This window comes from Pleurodeles waltl, chromosome 1_2, assembly GCF_031143425.1.
Source record: "Pleurodeles waltl isolate 20211129_DDA chromosome 1_2, aPleWal1.hap1.20221129, whole genome shotgun sequence".
Classification (NCBI taxonomy): domain Eukaryota; kingdom Metazoa; phylum Chordata; class Amphibia; order Caudata; family Salamandridae; genus Pleurodeles; species Pleurodeles waltl.
In genome coordinates, this window is record NC_090437.1 from 166,082,961 (window position 1) to 166,101,449 (window position 18,489).

The 18,489-nt window shown below is 45.0% G+C and overlaps 1 protein-coding gene across 1 annotated transcript in view; it reads left to right on the plus strand.

Moving 5' to 3' along the window:
• LOC138298608 (zinc finger protein 829-like) overlaps window positions 1–10,974 on the plus strand; it is a 154,922-nt gene extending 143,948 nt beyond the window's left edge. Inside the window, exon 7 of the mRNA XM_069236888.1 lies at window positions 5,186–10,974. Coding sequence (XP_069092989.1) covers window positions 5,186–6,054 — 869 coding nt within the window. The 3' untranslated portion in view covers window positions 6,055–10,974. The remainder of the gene's footprint in view (window positions 1–5,185) is intronic.
• The last annotated feature ends 7,515 nt before the right edge of the window (window positions 10,975–18,489 follow it).

Consider the following 18,489-nt stretch of genomic DNA (forward strand, 5'->3'; position numbering starts at 1 on the left):
GTGGCTCTTGGCCTGTTTCCAGAAGCGCTGCATCTGGTTGCGGAGGGCCAGCATGTAACTGACCACATCCTGGGGGAATTTCCTGGGAGCCTTCTCCCACCCCTCTTTCACTATGCTTAGGGGTCCCCTGACAGGATACCCATAGAGAAGTTCAAAGGGGCTGAACCCCACCTCTTACTGGGGCACCTCTCTATAAGAAAAGAGAAGGCATGGCAAGAGGGCATCCCACTTGCACCTCATGACCTCCGGAAGGCCTGTGATCATGCCTTTTAGGGTCTTGTTTAACCTTCCTACAAGCCCACTGGATTGAGCATGGTAAGGAGTGGTGAACCAGTAGGTCACCCCACACGCATCCCACATGGACTTTATGTATGCAGACATGAAGTTTGTGCCTCGGTCAGACACATCCTCTTTTGGGAATCCCACAGGGTAAATATCCCCATCAGAGCTATCCTCACCACTGGTGAAGCCACTGTTCTTAGAGGGATCGCCTCTGGATAGCGGGTGGCATGGTCCACCAAAATCAGGATGAACCTGTTGCCTAAGGTGGTTTTGGTGTCCAAGAGACCAATGACGTTGATGCCCACCCTTCCAAAGGGGGTGCCAATGACAGGGAGTGGGATCAGGGGGACCTTTAGCCTTGTTCCTGTCTTCCCACTAGCCTGGCAGGTTGGGCAGGACCTACAGAAAGCATCTGAAGCTACCTGTATTTGGGGCCAATAAAAGTGGGTGACAATCCTGGCAAAGGTCTTGTCTTGCCCCAAATGTTCCGCCAGGGGATGTCGTGAGCCAACCCTAATAGGAAGGCCCGGTAGAACTAGGGGACCACCAGTACACGTCTTGCCCCAGCTTCCGATACCTTCGGCTCACTGTAAAGGAGATCATTCTTCAAATGGATATGGTGATCAGCAGAGGCATCACCTGCTGCCTGGGCTGCGGCCTGTCGCTTCAAACCCTCAAGAGTAGGGCACTCTTTCTGCGCTTTGCAGAACTCCTCCCTGGTTGGCCCACCCTCAACTTGCAAGCCAGCAAGCTCAGGCAGGTTACCCAGGGTGGCAATGTTCTCCCCACTGCAGGAGCGTCTGGGACCGGTTTCCCGTGCCCCTTTCCCTTCCTCTTTGCAGCTGTTCTGGCCATTGTTCCAGGCTCCAGACACCTTTGACTCCCTTCCCAGGCAGCCATGGACCATGTGGTCATACAGACCCACTCAGACAAACCTCACATATCCAGGTGAGATCTGAGCTCCACCTCCTTCCAGGTAGTATGCTCAAGGTCGTTGCCTAGCTGACAATCTACAGGCATTGCAAGACTCACAGCTACTTTTAGAGTACAAGAGGACCCCCCTGCCCCACTCAAAGGGAACGAGAGCCACCAGTAGGTGACTCTCACGATTGTCAGCAACTATGACCTGGTGGAATGTGCAATAAATCATGCAATAACATAGTGAGAACACCACCAAAAAGACACCGCCCAGGTTTAGAAAAATACAAGATATTTATCTGATTAAATTAAGGTCAAAACGATCAAGATTTGATCATCACAAGTTGAGATCTCACTTTTAAAATAAGAAGCAACAATTGTCTCTTGCAAGCGCAAAGTACCTGGTTTGCGTCAAAATTACACGCACAAAGACCACAGAGGAGGAGATGCGTGGAAAAAGTTTGGTCCGCGTCACTTTTCTGGGTGCACACAGACAATGCGTTGATTCTTCTCCACACGGCAAGGGCTTTGCCTCGATTTCCGGCGCACAGGCTTGAATCCTCTTTGTGATGTGGGGGTCTCTTGACGCCCAGGGACGATGCGTGGAAATCCTGGGCGTGTGGGCCGAAGTCATAGCTGTTGCGTCAATCCAGTGGGTGATGCGGCGAAATTTCTGCTGCACGGTTTGCGCTGCGTCGATTCCTCTTGCAGGAAGTCAGGCTGCGTCGTTCCGGTTTGGTGATGCGTTGATCAGGTGGGCTGTGCCTCGAAGTTCCGGTCGCAGCATTGGCTCTGCATCAATCTCCACTCAGGGAGCCGGGCTGCGTCATTCCGGTTCTTCGATGCAGTGATTTTCTCACCGCTGGGCAGGGTGTGTGATGATTCCGGCAGGCTGTGCATTGATTTTTGCCACACAAGGAGTTTCTTTGCAGAAATGAAGTCTTTTTGGCCTGAGACTTCAGAAACAGGAGACAGCTCAATCCAACCCCTTGGAGAGCACTTCACAACAGAGGCCAGCAAGGCAGCAGGGCAACAGCAAGGCAGCAGTCCTTTGCAGTAAAGCAGTCCAGATGAGTATTTTGGGCAGCCAGGCATCTTCTCTTGGCAGGTTGCAGGTTCTGGTGCAGAGTGTCTATCCCAAGAAGTGTCTGATTTGGTAGCGTCAGGGACCCAGTTTATATACCCAAAAGTGCCTTTGAAGTGTGGGAGACTTCAAAAAGTTGTTTCAAAGTGCACAAGGTCCCCTTTCAGTACAACCCTCTCTGCCAGGGTCCCAGTAGGAGTTTTGGCAGTCCTTTGTGTGTGGCCAGGCCACTGTCCTTTGAAATGTGAGTGCCTGGCCCTCCACCATTCCAGCCCAGGAAGATCCATTCAGTATGCAGATGTGTGCAGGTGTGACTGAGCATCCTGTGTTTGTGGTTGTCTGGTTGAAACGCACAAGGAAGCTGTCAACCAGCCCAGCCCAGACGTAGATTGGAGACAGGTTATAAGGCAAAACAGGATTTAAGTGCTGAGAAATGCTCACTTTCTAAAAGTAGCATTTCTAAAATAGTTATATAAAATCCAACCTCACCAGCCAGCACGATTTTGCATTACCACTCTGGCAATACTAAATAAGACCTGTTTACCCCTTTCTAATCAGAATCCACAGCTAATTAAACGCTTAACATAAGCAGGAGTGTCAAGAAACTGAAGCAGTTTTATACCAGGATATGGTACCACCGGAGAGCATAGGACTACAATTTTATTAGTCTTCCTAAGCTCCTGCACTATTTTCCACTTATGACTCGGTTTTTTATGCCCATCACAACAACCAGTCCACTAGTGGCCATGTTAGAAGTCAACCAATCATAGCGCGACTCTGTGGTGATGTGTCACCAATCCTACTGCTATTCTCAGTATCAGCTAACCAATTATGGTGCAACTTTTACTTGAAAAAAAGAAAACAATGCAAGGCCTTTTCTGCCATCAAACACACACAAATAAACAAAATACATCTTGTCTGCTCAACCTAAACAGGAGAGGATCTGAGATTGAAAGAAAAGAATTTCACAATCAACAGGACTGAGACCAGTACTTTCATGGCTCTTGACAATCACAAATTCACTCAACAGCAGACTCCCATCCAGCAGCAATCCACCTTTGATTAATGTACTTACTCCTGTGCACCTAAAAGCAAAGACACTAACCCAAATTAAACATACAAAACCTGAAAGGAAGCTGGTTATCAGGAAAGTTTCTATTTGTACGAATGTGGTGCCTCACAAATCACACTACCACTTTTTGCAGACGAGCTCAGCAAATATAGATCCACATTTTCAAATGCAAACAATCTGACCTTCAGTCAGCAAATACAAGTATTAAAAAATGCATCAAAATTGCAGTAAATAAACCACCAACTGAATCAAGAATCCGTAGAGCTTAACCAAACTCCCAGGCAGTGTAATAGTCCATGACATAACACAAACTACACTCTCAACTACAAATCCCACATTGCCCTCAATCTCAAGAATCATTCCTCTGTACAAATATTCACAATACTTTTTGCTCAGAAACAGCATCTGTGCAGTGCAGTGTTCAAGACATAGCAGTTTATCCAATTGTGGACTGGGGATGTAGACAGAAGGCCAGTCTAGGAAATGGGGCAAAAAGGAGTCTCAGAAAGCACACTTTATCTCTCTAAGCATCCTCTGTTACAAAAGATTTGTGGGTGCGCTGTACCTCTAAAATCTTACACCACAAAAGCACGCACAGCAGTTGGGTATATCTGGGACAGTGTTAGCCAAAAATGTGTCCAAAAGACAAGATACAAAACAACATCCCAATATACAGTTCAATACAGAAAGTGCTGACTCAAAAATGAGTTCTAGAGTGCAATTTAGAGAAACCATAAAGGTTTATTACAAGAAGTTAAAAAGGTATAATACAGGATAAGGGAATATAGAAACTACTTAGTTACATAGAATGAATTTGCCATTCAGACCATCAATTCAGAATTATACAGAAAAGTGATAAATCATAGAAAATGCTAACATGTGCAGCAAAATCAGTAAGAAATCAGACAGCATCCCTACTAGTACCCCAAAAAGATCTGTGTCACCCACACATTTGAGGGTTTATACTGCAAGATTCCCATAGAAGAATATGCAAACTGCAAAGTCACTGTTGAATAAGCAAAGGAATACATTTTCATCAAATCAGAATATAGAGTTTAAAATCTTCATACAGCCAAACCATCTAAGCACTATCCTACTACATAAACATGGATTCAGCCATTCTGACCTAATGTCATCCCGAAGTGTCAGAACAAATTAGTTACTTAAAAAACATGGAACCATTGTAAAGTATGTAATACAGCAAGTGGAAGATCCTTGAAAACTGTTACAATAGTGAGCCTATGGTAGAGGGCTTTCTTCAAGAACATTGTTATTCAGAAACAAACAAAACATGCCTTGCTGAGCCACATGTGGCAGAATTGTAAACAAAGAATGAACATGATGTACTGTCTTTTTTTAACAAGATGGCGTTGAGGTCTAATTGAAGCCTAGTTACCATAAATCAGGAAACACACACTTCAATGGGTCCTGCAATAGTATAGTATTAACATATACATGTGAAATGTAGTGTACATTAATATTCTGCCCACTGCTAATAATGAAAATTCTTGATTTATACACAAAAAGCTCCCTCATAAGTAAGACTTATCTTAAGTGTTACTCGCCCTCAGAAAAATATGCCATTGTTACATTGTTACAATGCCCAACAGCTTAGGAAAGGGCGGTATGCAAATCACTGAAATGTACGTCAAATGAAGTGCGATTTCTGAGCATTGGAATATTTATCTGAAACTAGTAAACTGTGTACCAAATGTTCTATATCCATTAAAAATGTTTACTATTCACAATTATATATAAGCATTCATTTTCAGACATTGATCACATATGATGATTGTTAAATTGTTGTTGTTTTTCTCTCTTTGGCTAAGGTGTAAATAAACCAGTAATCTCTGCCAAACAACTGCAAGCAAACATCTCCGATGGTCCTTACTCTTGTAAACAGTGTGGGAGAAGCTTCAGTCATAAACGAGATATCATGAATCATCACAGAATCCATGCTGAGGTGAAAACACTATCTGAATACGGAAGCAAACATCACAGAATCTATGCTGAAGCGAAAACACAATCTGAATGCAGGAGTAACCTTCACAGAATCCACAATGAAGCAAAAGCACTCTCTGAATATGGGGCTAAACATCACATCATCCACACTGAAGCAAAAACACTCACTGAATATGGGAGTAAACACAGAATTCCCAATGAGGTGAAAATGCTCTCTAAATACGAAAGCAGCTTCAACAACTGCTCAAACACTGCTAAATATAATGCAATTCAGACAGGACCGAATTCATGTCAGAAAAGTTTCACTAGATTTAAACTGTGCAAGTGCATTCATTGTGGAAACTGTTTCAATCCATCCACAAACATGAATGCAAAATGGCATGCAGAGAGAGCAGAACAGAACACGTGCAATGAATGTGAGAAGACCTTCTGCCAGTCAAGAAACCTAAACCAAAATCAAGGACCACTTGTGAGTGAAAGACCTTATATATGTTCAGAATGCGGGAAATCATTCAAAAACTCACAAACATTGATAACACATCGGCGAATACACACAGGGGAGAAACCTTACAAATGTGGTAAATGTGGAAAGAATTTCAGACAGTTATCACACCTTGTCACTCATAAGAGAATACACACGGGCGAAAAACCCTTTGTGTGTAATATATGCAACAGACCTTTCCATGACTCCTCAAACCTAAAGAAACACAAACAAATACATGTTAAATCCAACTAATGCGAGGTGAATCAGAATGTATTAACCATGTGTTAACGCGTCCTTTTATGTTAATTTATTACACATTAGGACTCGTTTTAGGCCAATGAATCTTGTGACCCACTGGAGAGACACCGTAGGACGAGATAACTGATCAATATGTCAAGCAATATATCAATAATGTCATCAATATTTATCACCACAATGCACTTTACTTTGGTTAAAGACATTGATCAAATTGTTGACGCAACCATGACCTTTCAGCCATGAATAACCACACCTGTTAATAGAATTTTATGTATTTTATTCCCTATTGGTTACAATCTACAAGCAAAAGAGTTAATCTTAATATCAAGAAGCATAACAACATAGTCACAATATGGCAACTGTGATAAGATTTCATTAATGCAAGAATCACAAACATCAATACATAACACGGCGTAAACATAGATCAGAATACAGCAAGTGTTAGTTCAGCATAGCATAACGTTAGTCATTTGTCTATTTGCGTCAGTCGAAGTGTACTCCTGTCCTTACCACTAATCAGCTTCAGCATGTTGGGCTTCATGCAAAAGAATTTAGAACACCAATTTGGAAAACATCTAGCTATGGTCTCTATCAAAATGAACAGTTGGTACCTAGAAAGGAAAAGCAAACAGACAAATTACAGATTGCGTTGTCATAATTACCCTCCAAGGATTAGGTCAGCACTCAAGATCAGTCTTCGTCTTCAGGACATCAGTCAAAACGCCATCAAACGGGACTCAACTAAAGGGCATAGGGGACACTTCCCTCATAAGGAGGAGAAGTGTAAAAATGGGCAGTCTATGGATGAGGATGGTTTTATAATTCTCAAAGTCACCAAACAGAGTGACAGAGTTTCTGGATAAAATCAATAGCATTCCCTACCTAGCTCTCTGACCCTTCTGTGACATGGGTTTTTATCCCTTTTTCGTAATACCTTCCCCCAAGATTTCATTGGTCATTTACTATACCCCACTATCTTTAACCTATCAAATTAAACATTAGGTAATCCCAATTGTCACCCCACGATTATTCATGACATTTTGATTGGTCTTCAAAATTGACGCCTTCGGAGGTGGCACGTCCGGGGGTTACTTCATGCCTTGGCACGTCTTCTCAGGTCAGCAGTTCCATTGTCCATGGTTTAAACGTCCTTGTACATTATATTAATCTACATTTGTTTCAATTTTGTATTCAAACTTTAACTAAGGCACCAAATAGGCGGTTGAGAACGGAATTACAAAGATACATGCATCTTCCAAGTTTGAAGAAAAAGAACATTTGCAGGGTCATGGGCCTTTGCGAGTCAGCACACTGCAAACAGAAAAAATGCATTTAATATGAGAGCTGAGCAACTAAACTACAGCTCACGCTAACTTAAGGCTTACAAGGAATTTCAATACGGTTTCATCAATACGAACATTAATATAAGCTTAATTGAATCTAATATAAACATTTTATTCATCATTATTAGTTTGCGTATACATTGGTGGCCATTTACCTTAGTCACAAATCAGATGCGTGTTTAAGTAAGTTTGCTATTATTACAGTTTCTATGTAATATCGTCACACATTACTATAGATATTCTACTCTAATATAGGTTATATAAATCTACGCTCTCTCACATGTTTCTGGGTCAATCCATGCTGGTATTGTATTCTGCTTTGAAAGTAGCAGACAAGCAGTTCCTTTCAACAGTGATTTGTCTAGGACATGGGTTGAGCTCTTCTGTCCTCTTATTGGTGGTGGATTTGGCTGCGGTGGTCAGACCATCAGTAGGCTTTCTAACGGTCTAATGTAACGGCTACGATCATGTTCTTCCCCCAACCAGTTTTTTAGTATTTCGTTACCTAAAGTCATTGCAGTATACATTTATAAGCAGCATATTACAAAAACACATCTTGGAATCGTTCAGACGATTCTGCATATCGTATGCATGTGTCGTATGCATGTGTTGTTTTCAAGCACGTTAGTATTTTTATTTTTTTTACAATGTTATTGAAGAAACAGAACATTGTCAAAATAAAACAAGCTTTTTTTTTTAAACCTAACCCCAATAACGACTCAAAGGCCTCATTACCAACTACATGGTACTGGTTGGATGCAAACTCTGTACCTGTAAATTACGGGTAACATTCAGTGACACCTCGCCAGTACTGTGAAATTACTAGTCAAACCCCATAGAATGGGGAATGGCTGTGCAGAACCGGTTTTACTGGATGTAAAACTACACGGAGTTCCCAGTTCCACAGGATTTAATGCCGTCATTTACCACTTGCCTTAAGCAGTTGGCAAATGTGAGCCTGGGGGCAGGAGCTGGTTAAGTGTGGTGGGATGTGTATAAGGGAAAAAAGATGCCCTGATAGGGGCAGCATTACTTGCTTTTCCCTTACAAAAAAAGAATGAACGGGGCAGGGACGGAGGCGCTGCTGCTGTTTCAGCCAAATACCTCAAATTATTTTTTGGGCTGTTTTTTTTTCCCACTAGTAAACTTGTAACCGCTTGTCCCATACCAGGGCAATTCGCTCTGCCTGACTTGTAAGAAGGGCCAAATAATTTTCATCGGTTTGACAGATTTACTTTCCCGTCAATTTAGTTTTCTTTAATATTTAATTAACTTGCCAGTTTTCTCTAACATTATAAATTCAGGCATTTTATGGACACACTCATACACACATATACACAGGTGACAATGTCACTTGCATTAGTGGAGTTAGGAAAACCCACCTCATCATATATTAAAAAGCCCAAATATCCGTTAATTAGAGACATTTAGGCTGCACATTGCTCTTTCTGTTCAAAATTATTGTTGCATTTCACATTTCGAAACCGCAGAAGCCCACTAAGTGATTCTGTTTGAGAACTGTGTTATGATGTTCGTTCTTGTTAGACACTTCATTAAGCGAGGGGTTTCTGGAAACGTCTCATTTCAGGGTTCAATGTAATGTGCTCCCGAAGGTTCAATGGTTCCTCTTGAGAACAGAAAGAGAATTCAGATCTAAATAGTTGTCAAATATTTAACAACTAAGAGGACACACTTTAGCACACTGATTAGATGCTTAACAACAATGCATATATTTGTCAGATATATATAAAATGTGAACAAGGTACAAGCACTGCCGTGCTTTGTGACTACACCAAAATAGTGTGCATATTATTTCACGAAACTTAATTAATGCCCAGTTACGGTATATAAGTGGTAACTGAATGAAGGTCATCCAGGTCCCACATCTTATTTAAAATTGAGTCCAGAACAAGTTATAGAATTGTAGCCACTTGTATAGTGTAGGTGTTTTGGCCCTAGAGTATCAATCAGTGGGTCATCATCGGGACAGTAAAAAACTTGACAGCATCTACAAAGTCTATATGATAGAGAATGAAAAAAAGTGTTATAGGACAAAACTGTATTATGAAAACGTGTACAAGTGTACCACAGTATCAAAAAAGGAAGCTAATATTTGGAGGCAGTAAGCAGATGATGTCCTTTAAGAGGTGGTAAACCACCCAAAACATCAGCGACAGCCTCAATTACCCTTTGTTTTTATTTTGGGAGTGTGTGGGGGCTTGGTGGGGGCAGATTGCCTCTTAGGTAGCTCTCAGCAAAAGGCCCCCCTCCTCACACCAAGAAATACATTTATAAGTTGGCAGGTATGGGAACGGTTTCCTAGTGGTCCCTAATGAGGGCCCCTGCCTTAATAGCAATGCCATAGACTCTCTAAGTGGTCGATGGTTCAGGTGTAATTTAGGCCTGATGGTGCAGCTATGCTAAGCTATTTACAACCTCACTAAAATTATTGGACATTTTAATGTTTTCCATTCAGCAAAAAAGAGAAAGTGAAAAGGGATGAATGAATGGATGAAAAGGGATTTATATAGCAAGCAACTACTCTGAAGAGTGTCTCAGCGTTGAGCTGTGGGTGAACGCGATGAGCTTTGAGAGAAGAGTCAGGTTTCCAACTTCTTTTTGAACTGCTGTTCAGATTCAACTAAATGAAGGTCAAGGGGGAGCTTGTTCCAAGTCAAGGGCCTCAGGTAAGAGAAAGAGAATCCCTCTGCTCTTGAAGAGAAGAAGTCTGGGTGCTAAGGCAAGTCCCCCATTAGAAGAACACAGCTTCCTAATTGGGAGATATGTATCCTGTATCCTGAACGTAAGGCAACTAGGACTATTAGGATACAAAGCTCTGTGGGTGAGTACCAGAGTTTTAAACAAGATGCGTTTCCCAGTCGGAAGCCAATGTAAAGAGTGCAGATGAGAGGAAATCCGAGCTCTAAGCTGAAGTTTGAGTAGCAGGCGAGCAGCTGCATTTTGAACCACCTGTAACTTGTTTACTAAATACTGGGGGGGCAAGAAATAGTATATTTGCATAGTCCAACCTGGACGTAATAAGAGGTTGAATGACTGATTTCCTGGCTGGAAGGGGAAGTGCAAGATTTGTTTTTATTATTCGTAGAGAGTCTGCCAGTCCGCTTCAGAATTTCAGCCGAACCAGAGGACCTTGGTTACTGCACTTCAATTGGTTAAGGCCCGTCCAGTGGAAGATAGGAGCTAGGCAAGGCTTAATTTAATCCAGTGTGATATTTTCTCCATTTTTGAAGGAGAAGAAAAGCTGTGTGTTGTCTAAATAGGAAATAATTTTGGCACCAAAGGATTCCACCAGGTTTATTACCAGCTACATCTATCAAACATTCATAATAGCGTTTTTTCACCATCTTAAGCAAGGGATGGTCAGGTAAGTCGAGGCACAAGAAAAAGAGTAAGAAGTCGAAGCGCTCTTTGCCTTCTCTTCATCCGTCAGCCAACGAGGGAGCACTGTCCTTCTAGGCATCATACTTTGCAACCTGTGCCTGGGCCAACTCCGTACCTCCCTGAATTTGAGGGCACTTGAGTAACCCCTGCCCAATTGAAATAATTTTATGAGGCCATTCATCTTATTTTTGGGCACTCCAACACTGCTGGAGTGCCTTCAGAAGTCGTGTGGTCAGAGGGGACCTCAATGGGTTCCGTATCGTTGGCTTTGGTCTATGCACCGATAGGCTTTGAGGGATCCAGTCCTGGATCTGGACCAGCGTTGGTTGTACCACCTCAACCTTCCCCAGTGCCGGTCCCAATACTGATGCTCCTGGCCCACCAGCAGAACCTTCCCCATTGTCACCATTAACTCAGACACAGAGCCGGATGGCCGTCGTCTGATGCCGACTCCGACATCAGTAGGAACTTTGCTTCCTTGTTTAGATCCTGAGCCCTATGCTGCTGGGCTAGGCCTCAGGGAAGACTGGAAGGGGTCACTGGACCCTTTAGAAAACCAGCCATATAAAGAAGAAATGGACTGGCATGAGGACTTGGGTAGAGCCAGTGGAATGGACGCATCCCCAGATGCAGGTATGGTTTCTCCCTCTACTTTGGCTATGGAAGAGGGAGCCTCTTATGCCATGGTGGTAAGGAGGGCGACTGAGGTCCTGGACCTTTAGCTACCTTGGTTGGCAGTCAAGACTAATCTCGACAGAAGTGTTGCAACTGGGAGTTTCCACCCCTGAAACACTGCTCATGTTCAATGATGCGCTCACTGACGTCCTTCTCCTTCTAAGTACATGGGCCAAACCAGTACATAGGCTCCTGTGAATAGGACGATTGCCCGTCTCCATTGCCCCTCACCTGGGGCCCAAGCTTCCTCATGCAACACTGCACCCCTGAGAGCATGGTGGTCCAAGCCTCTACTTCCCCTGGCACAGTCCCTACTGCTTCCCTGGATAGAGGATTCAAGACGCTGGATTAATTTGGGAAGATGTTTTTTTCCCCATCCTTGCATTGTGGTCTGTGAACACTGCATGTTTTTTGGGCCATTATTCCTACACGCTGTGGGACGTGCTATGTAAGTGCTGCCTCAGGTCCTGGTGGAGGCCCAGTTTGTGGTCTCTCAGGCTATTGCCGAAAGGAGAGACTCAGCAAAGTTCACAATCCATTGCAAATTGGACACGACCAACTCGCTCAGCAGAGCGGTTTTAATGACAGTGGCCCAGAAGTGCCACGCCTGGCTGAGGATGTCTAGCTTTTCATGGGATATCCAAGCTTCCCTGAAGGACATGCCCTTTGATGGCACCCATCCCTTCGGAGATAAGGCAGATTTGGCACTTGAGCCCTTCAAGGATTTTCATGATACGACCAGGTCCTTTGGCCTCGCAAAAGCCCCTCATCTCCCCCTATCTGCCTTTCCCTCCTTTGGTGGCTACAGAAGGGGCTTCCAACCACGCCAATTCCCTTGCAGCCTCCATGCCGTGCATAGGACCCACCAACTTCATGGGTCAGGCCGCCAGCAGTCAGGTCTGCCTGCCTCCCCCACCGCACCTCTGCAGCAGTTTCTAAACCCTCCTAGTCTGCCTCGCTACCTCCATGGAAACCAAGTTAGGGGCAGGATTTCCCATCACCTGCCCCATTGACAAACCATTTCTTTGGACAGGTGGGTTTTGCAGATCTTCTGAAGGGGCTACTTCCTCCCCTTTGAGACTACCCCTTCATCAATGCCACTACCAAATGACGGATGATCATTTTTCCCTTCTCCACAAGAAAGTTTTGTCTTGCTTGACAAAGAGATCCATAGAGAGGGTTCCGGTGCCAGAAGTAGACTTTGGTTGCTATTCCTGCTACTTTTTAGTCCCCAAAAAGTACAACGGTCTTCGTCCTATTCTAGACCTACGAGCCCTCATTCTCTTCCTCAAGAAGGAGAAGTTTAATATGCTCACATTGGCTCAGGTCTTATCTGCCATGGACCCAAGAGACTGGATTGTAGTGTTGGTTTTGCAGGACGCTTATTTTCAGATTTCCATCCTGCTGGCCCACAAGTGTTACTTGTGGTTCATGGTAGGCCACGAGCACTCTCCGTTTATCGTGCTCCCTTTTGGCCTTGCCAGCACCACTCAGGTGTTCACCAAGGTGATGACAGTGGTTGCGACTTATTGGCGGAGATCAGGGGTATCAATTTTCCCCCATGTCGATGACTGGCTGTTGGAGGCAGGCTCACCTCAGGCTGTCGTCTCCCATCTCCAGACTATGGCAAACATCCTGCATTTGATGGGGTTCACTATAAATCTGCCCGAAGTCACACCTGACTCCCTCTCAGACACTCCCTTTCATCAAAGCTGTTCTGGACACGGGGCAGTTTTGGGCTTATCCCCTTGAGCAGAAAGTCCAAGATATCCAGGCTATGATGCCGATGTTTCAGCCTCAATCCTGGATTTCAGTGAGTCTGACTTTGAGGCTGCTGGACCTCATGCATCCTGCTGTTGACACATGCTAGATGGCATATCAGGCTGTAGGAAAGTACCATCTTTCTTGGCATGTTACCCCCAATTTCTACTTGTTTGTCAGTATGTTTAGCCTGTCTCACTGGGATCCTGCTAGTCAGGACCCCAGTGCTCATAGTTTGTGGCCTAATGTGTATGTTGTCAGTAGTACTTAACTGTGTCACAGAAGTTGTGCTAACCAGAACTTCAGTACTTATGCTCTCTCTGCTCCCAAATTAGTCACTATAGTTTAGTGACTTAATTTACAATTCCAATTGGCACACTGGACCCCCCTTATAAGTCCCTAGTTTATGTTACCTAAGTACCCAGGGCATTGGGGTTTCAGGAGATGCTTATGGGCTGCAGCATTTCTTTTGCCACCCATAAGGAGCTCAGACAAACCCTTTCACACGACTGCCACTGCAGCCTGCGTGAAATAGTGCACACACTATTTCACAGCCATTTTCACTGCACTTACATATCTTATAAGTCACCTATATGTCTAACCTTCATTTACTGAAGGCTAGGTGCAAAGTTACTAAGTGTGAGGGCACCCTTGCACTAGCAAAGGTGCTCCCACGCTGTCCAGGGCCAATTCCCCGGACTTCGCGAGTGCGGGGATACCATTACACGGGTGCACTACATATAGGTCAATACCTATATGTAGCTTCACAACGGTAACTCCGAATATGGCCATGTAAGGTGTCTAAGATCATGGAATTGTCCCCCCATTCTAAATCTGGTATTGAGGGGCCAATCCCATGCATCCTGGGGGCCCCACCATGGACCCCAAGTACTGCCAAACCAGGTCTCTGAGGCTTGCTCTGCAGCTACAGCTGCTGCCACCTCTCAGACAGGCTTCTGCCCTCCTGGGGTCTGAGCAGCTCATTCCCAGGAAGGCAGAACAAAGCATTTCCTTTGGGAGGAGGGTGTTACACCCTCTCCATTTGGAAATAGGTGTTACAGGCTTGGGATGGGTAGCCTCCCAGAGCCTCTGGAAATGCTTTGAAGGGCACAGATGGTGAAGACCCTGAAGACCAGTCCCTAGATAGGGAACTCAAATAGAGGAGGTCAGAGGAGGCCAGACTAAGGCTACAGCAGCAACAGTTGGCTTTAGACAAGGAATCCCTGGCTGTGGAAAGAGAAGGGCATGGTTGGGGTTAGTTCCCCATGGTGGCAGCAGCAGTTTCAGGAACTCCAGTGTTAGGGAACTGTGAGAAAGTAGCCTCTTTCTAGCCTTGTTACCCCCACTTTTGGCCTGTTTGTGAGTGTATGTCAGGGTGTTTTCACTGTCTCACTGGGATCCTGCTAGCCAGGGCCCAGTGCTCATAGTGAAAACCCTATGTTTTCAGTATGTTTGTTATGTGTCACTGGGACCCTGCTAGTCAGGACCCCAGTGCTCATAAGTTTGTGGCCTATATGTATGTGTTCCCTGTGTGGTGCCTAACTGTCTCACTGAGGCTCTGCTAACCAGAACCTCAGTGGTTATGCTCTCTCTGTACAAATTGTCACTAACAGGCTAGTGACCAATTTCACCAATTTACATTGGCATACTGGAACACCCTTATAATTCCCTAGTATATGGTACTGAGGTACCCAGGGTATTGGGGTTCCAGGAGATCCCTATGGGCTGCAGCATTTCTTTTGCCACCCATAGGGAGCTCTGACAATTCTTACACAGGCCTGCCACTGCAGCCTGAGTGAAATAACGTCCACGTTATTTCACAGCCATTTTACACTGCACTTAAGTAACTTATAAGTCACCTATATGTCTAACCTTTACTTGGTAAAGGTTGGGTGCTAAGTTACTTAGTGTGAGGGCACCCTGGCACTAGCCAAGGTGCCCCCACATTGTTCAGGGCCAATTCCCCGGACTTTGTGAGTGCGGGGACACCATTACACGCGTGCACTACATATAGGTCACTACCTATATGTAGCTTCACAATGATAACTCCGAATATGGCCATGTAACATGTCTATGATCATGGAATTGCCCCCTCTATACCATCCTGGCATAGTTGGCACAATCCCATGATCCCAGTGGTCTGTAGCACAGACCCTAGTACTGCCAAACTGCCTTTCCCGGGGTTTCACTGCAGCTGCTGCTGCTGCCAACCCCTCAGACAGGCTTCTGCCCTCCTGGGGTCCAGCCAGGCCTGGCCCAGGATGGCAGAACAAAGGACTTCCTCTGAGAGAGGGTGTTACACCCTCTCCCTTTGGAAAATGGTGTGAAGGCAGGGGAGGAGTAGCCTCCCCCAGCCTCTGGAAATGCTTTCATGGGCACACATGGTGCCCATTTCTGCATAAGCCAGTCTACACCGGTTCAGGGACCCCTTAGCCCTGCTCTGGCACGAAACTGGACAAAGGAAAGGGGAGTGACCACTCCCCTGACCTGTACCTCCCCTGGGAGGTGCCCAGAGCTCCTCCAGTGTGCTCCAGACCTCTGCCATCTTGGAAACAGAGGTGCTGCTGGCACACTAGACTGCTCTGAGTGGCCAGTGCCATCAGGTGACGTCAGAGACTCCTTCTGATAGGCTCCTTCAGGTGTTGCTAGCCTATCCTCTCTCCTAGGTAGCCAAACACTCTTTTCTGGCTATTTAGGGTCTCTGTCTCTTGGGATTCCTTAGATAACGAATGCAAGAGCTCATCCGAGTTCCTCTGCATCTCTCTCTTCACCTTCTGCCAAGGAATCGACTGCTGACCGCACTGGAAGCCTGCAAAACTGCAACATAGTAGCAAAGACGACTACTGCAACTCTGTAACGCTGATCCAGCCGCCTTCTCGACTGCTTTCCTGGTGGCGCATGCTGTGGGGGTAGTCTACCTCCTCTCTGCACTAGAAGCTCCGAAGAAATCTCCCGTGGGTCGACGGAATCGTCCCCCTGCAACCGCAGGCACCAAAGAACTGCATCACCGGTACCTTGGGTCTCCTCTCAGCACGACGAGCGAAGTCCCTTGAATCCAGCAACTCTGTCCAAGTGACTCCCACAGTCCAGTGACTCTTCAGTCCAAGTTTGGTGGAGGTAAGTCCTTGCCTCCCCACGCCAGACTGCATTGCTGGGAACCGCGACTTTTGCAGCTACTCCGGCCTCCGTGCACTTCCGGTGGAAATCCTTTGTGCACAGTCCAGCCTGGGTCCACAGCACTCTAACCTGCATTGCACGACCTCCTAAGTTGTTCTCCGGCGACGTGGAACTCCTTTGTGCGACTTCGGGTGAGCACTGTTTCACGCATCCTCGTAGTGCCTGTTTCTGGCACTTCTACGGGTGCTGCCTGCTGCTGAGAGGGCTCCTTGTCTTGCTCGATGCCCCCTCTGTCCCCTGACGCAATTGGCGACATCCTGGTCCCTCCTGGGCCACAGCAGCATCCAAAAACACTAACCGCACGATTTGCAGCTAGCAAGGCTTGTTGGCGGTCTTTCGGCGGGAAAACACTTCTGCACGACTCTCCACGGCGTGGGGGATCCGTCCTCCAAAGGGGAAGTCTCTAGCCCTTGTCGTTCTTGCAGAAACCTACACTTCTACTGTCCAGTAGCAGCATCTTTGCACCCACAGCTTGCATTTCCTGGGCATCTGCCCATCTCCGACTTGCTTGTGACTTTTGGACTTGGTCCCCTTCTTCCACAGATACCCTCGACTGGAAATCCATTGTTGTTGCATTGCTGGTTTGTGTCTTTCCTGCAGAATTCCCCTATCACGACTTCTATGTCCTTTGGGGAACTTTAGTGCACTTTGCACTCACTTTTCAGGGTCTTGGGGTAGGCTATTTTTCTAAACCTTACTATTTTCTAATAGTCCCAGCGACCCTCTACAAGGTCACATAGGTTTGGGGTCCATTCGTGGTTCGCATTCCACTTTTGGAGTATATGGTTTGTGTTGCCCCTATCCCTATGTGTCTCCATTGCATCCTATTGTAACTATACATTGTTTGCACTGTTTTCTAATACTATTACTGCATATTTTGGTATTGTGTACATATATCTTGTGTATATTTGCTATCCTCATACTGAGGGTACTCACTGAGATACTTTTGGCATATTGTCATAAAAATAAAGTACCTTTATTTTTAGTATATCTGTGTATTGTGTTTTCTTATGATATTGTGCATATGACACTAGTGGTACTGTAGGAGCTTCACTCGTCTCCTAGTTCAGCCTAAGCTGCTCTGCTAAGCTACCATTATCTATCAGCCTAAGCTGCTAGACACCCTATACACTAATAAGGGATACCTGGGCCTGGTGCAAGGTGTAAGTACCCCTTGGTACTCACTACAAGCCGGTCCAGCCTCCTACATTGGTTGTGCAGCGGTGGGATAAGTGCTTTGAGACTACTTACCACTCTTGTCATTGTACTTTTCATAAGAGAAAAATATACAAAACAAGTTCAGTGTATGTACACATAACCAAAAAGTTTTGCATTTCCTCTTTTCACTCTTTTCTAAAGTGCTGAAAAGTACTTCTCAACTTTCTAAAAGTTCTTAAAAGTTTAAAAAGTTTTTTTTTCTGTTTTTCTAAAAGCTCTAAAAACGTTTTCTCACTTTTTCTGTCACTTAAACTCTTTCTAAAATGTCTGGCACAGGCAAAAATGTTGATCTGTCCAAACTTGCATATGACCACCTTAGCTGGAAAGGAGCAAGGAGTCTCTGTGTAGAAAGAGGTTTGAGTTTAGGGAAGAATCCTTCCTTGGAATTATTGCTTAACATGCTTAGAGAACAAGATAAGGCCAAAAGGGCCCCATCTGTTGAAAAAGTAGCTAATGGTTCCCAATCTGATCCAGGGACACCCCTAGGAAAAGATTCAGGAAAGAAACTTCATAGCCTGCCCATTACTAGACAGTCTAGCATAGTTGGTACTGAGGTTGAGTCACACCATACGGATAGTGTTGTCTCACATCATAGCAAGAGCATTCATTCTCACCACAGTAGAAGTGATGTTTCTGTTAACCAAGCTGTTAGGGTTCCTTCTGTAAGGGACAGGTCTCCTTCTGTCCATTCTCATCATACTTCTGTTTCTAGGCATGTCCCACCCACCCACCCTGATGACAGATTGTTAGAAAGGGAGCTCAATAAGTTGAGAGTGGAACAAACCAGACTGAAGCTTAAGAAGCAACAGCTGGATTTGGATAGACAGTCCTTAGAACTAGAGAAGGAAAGACA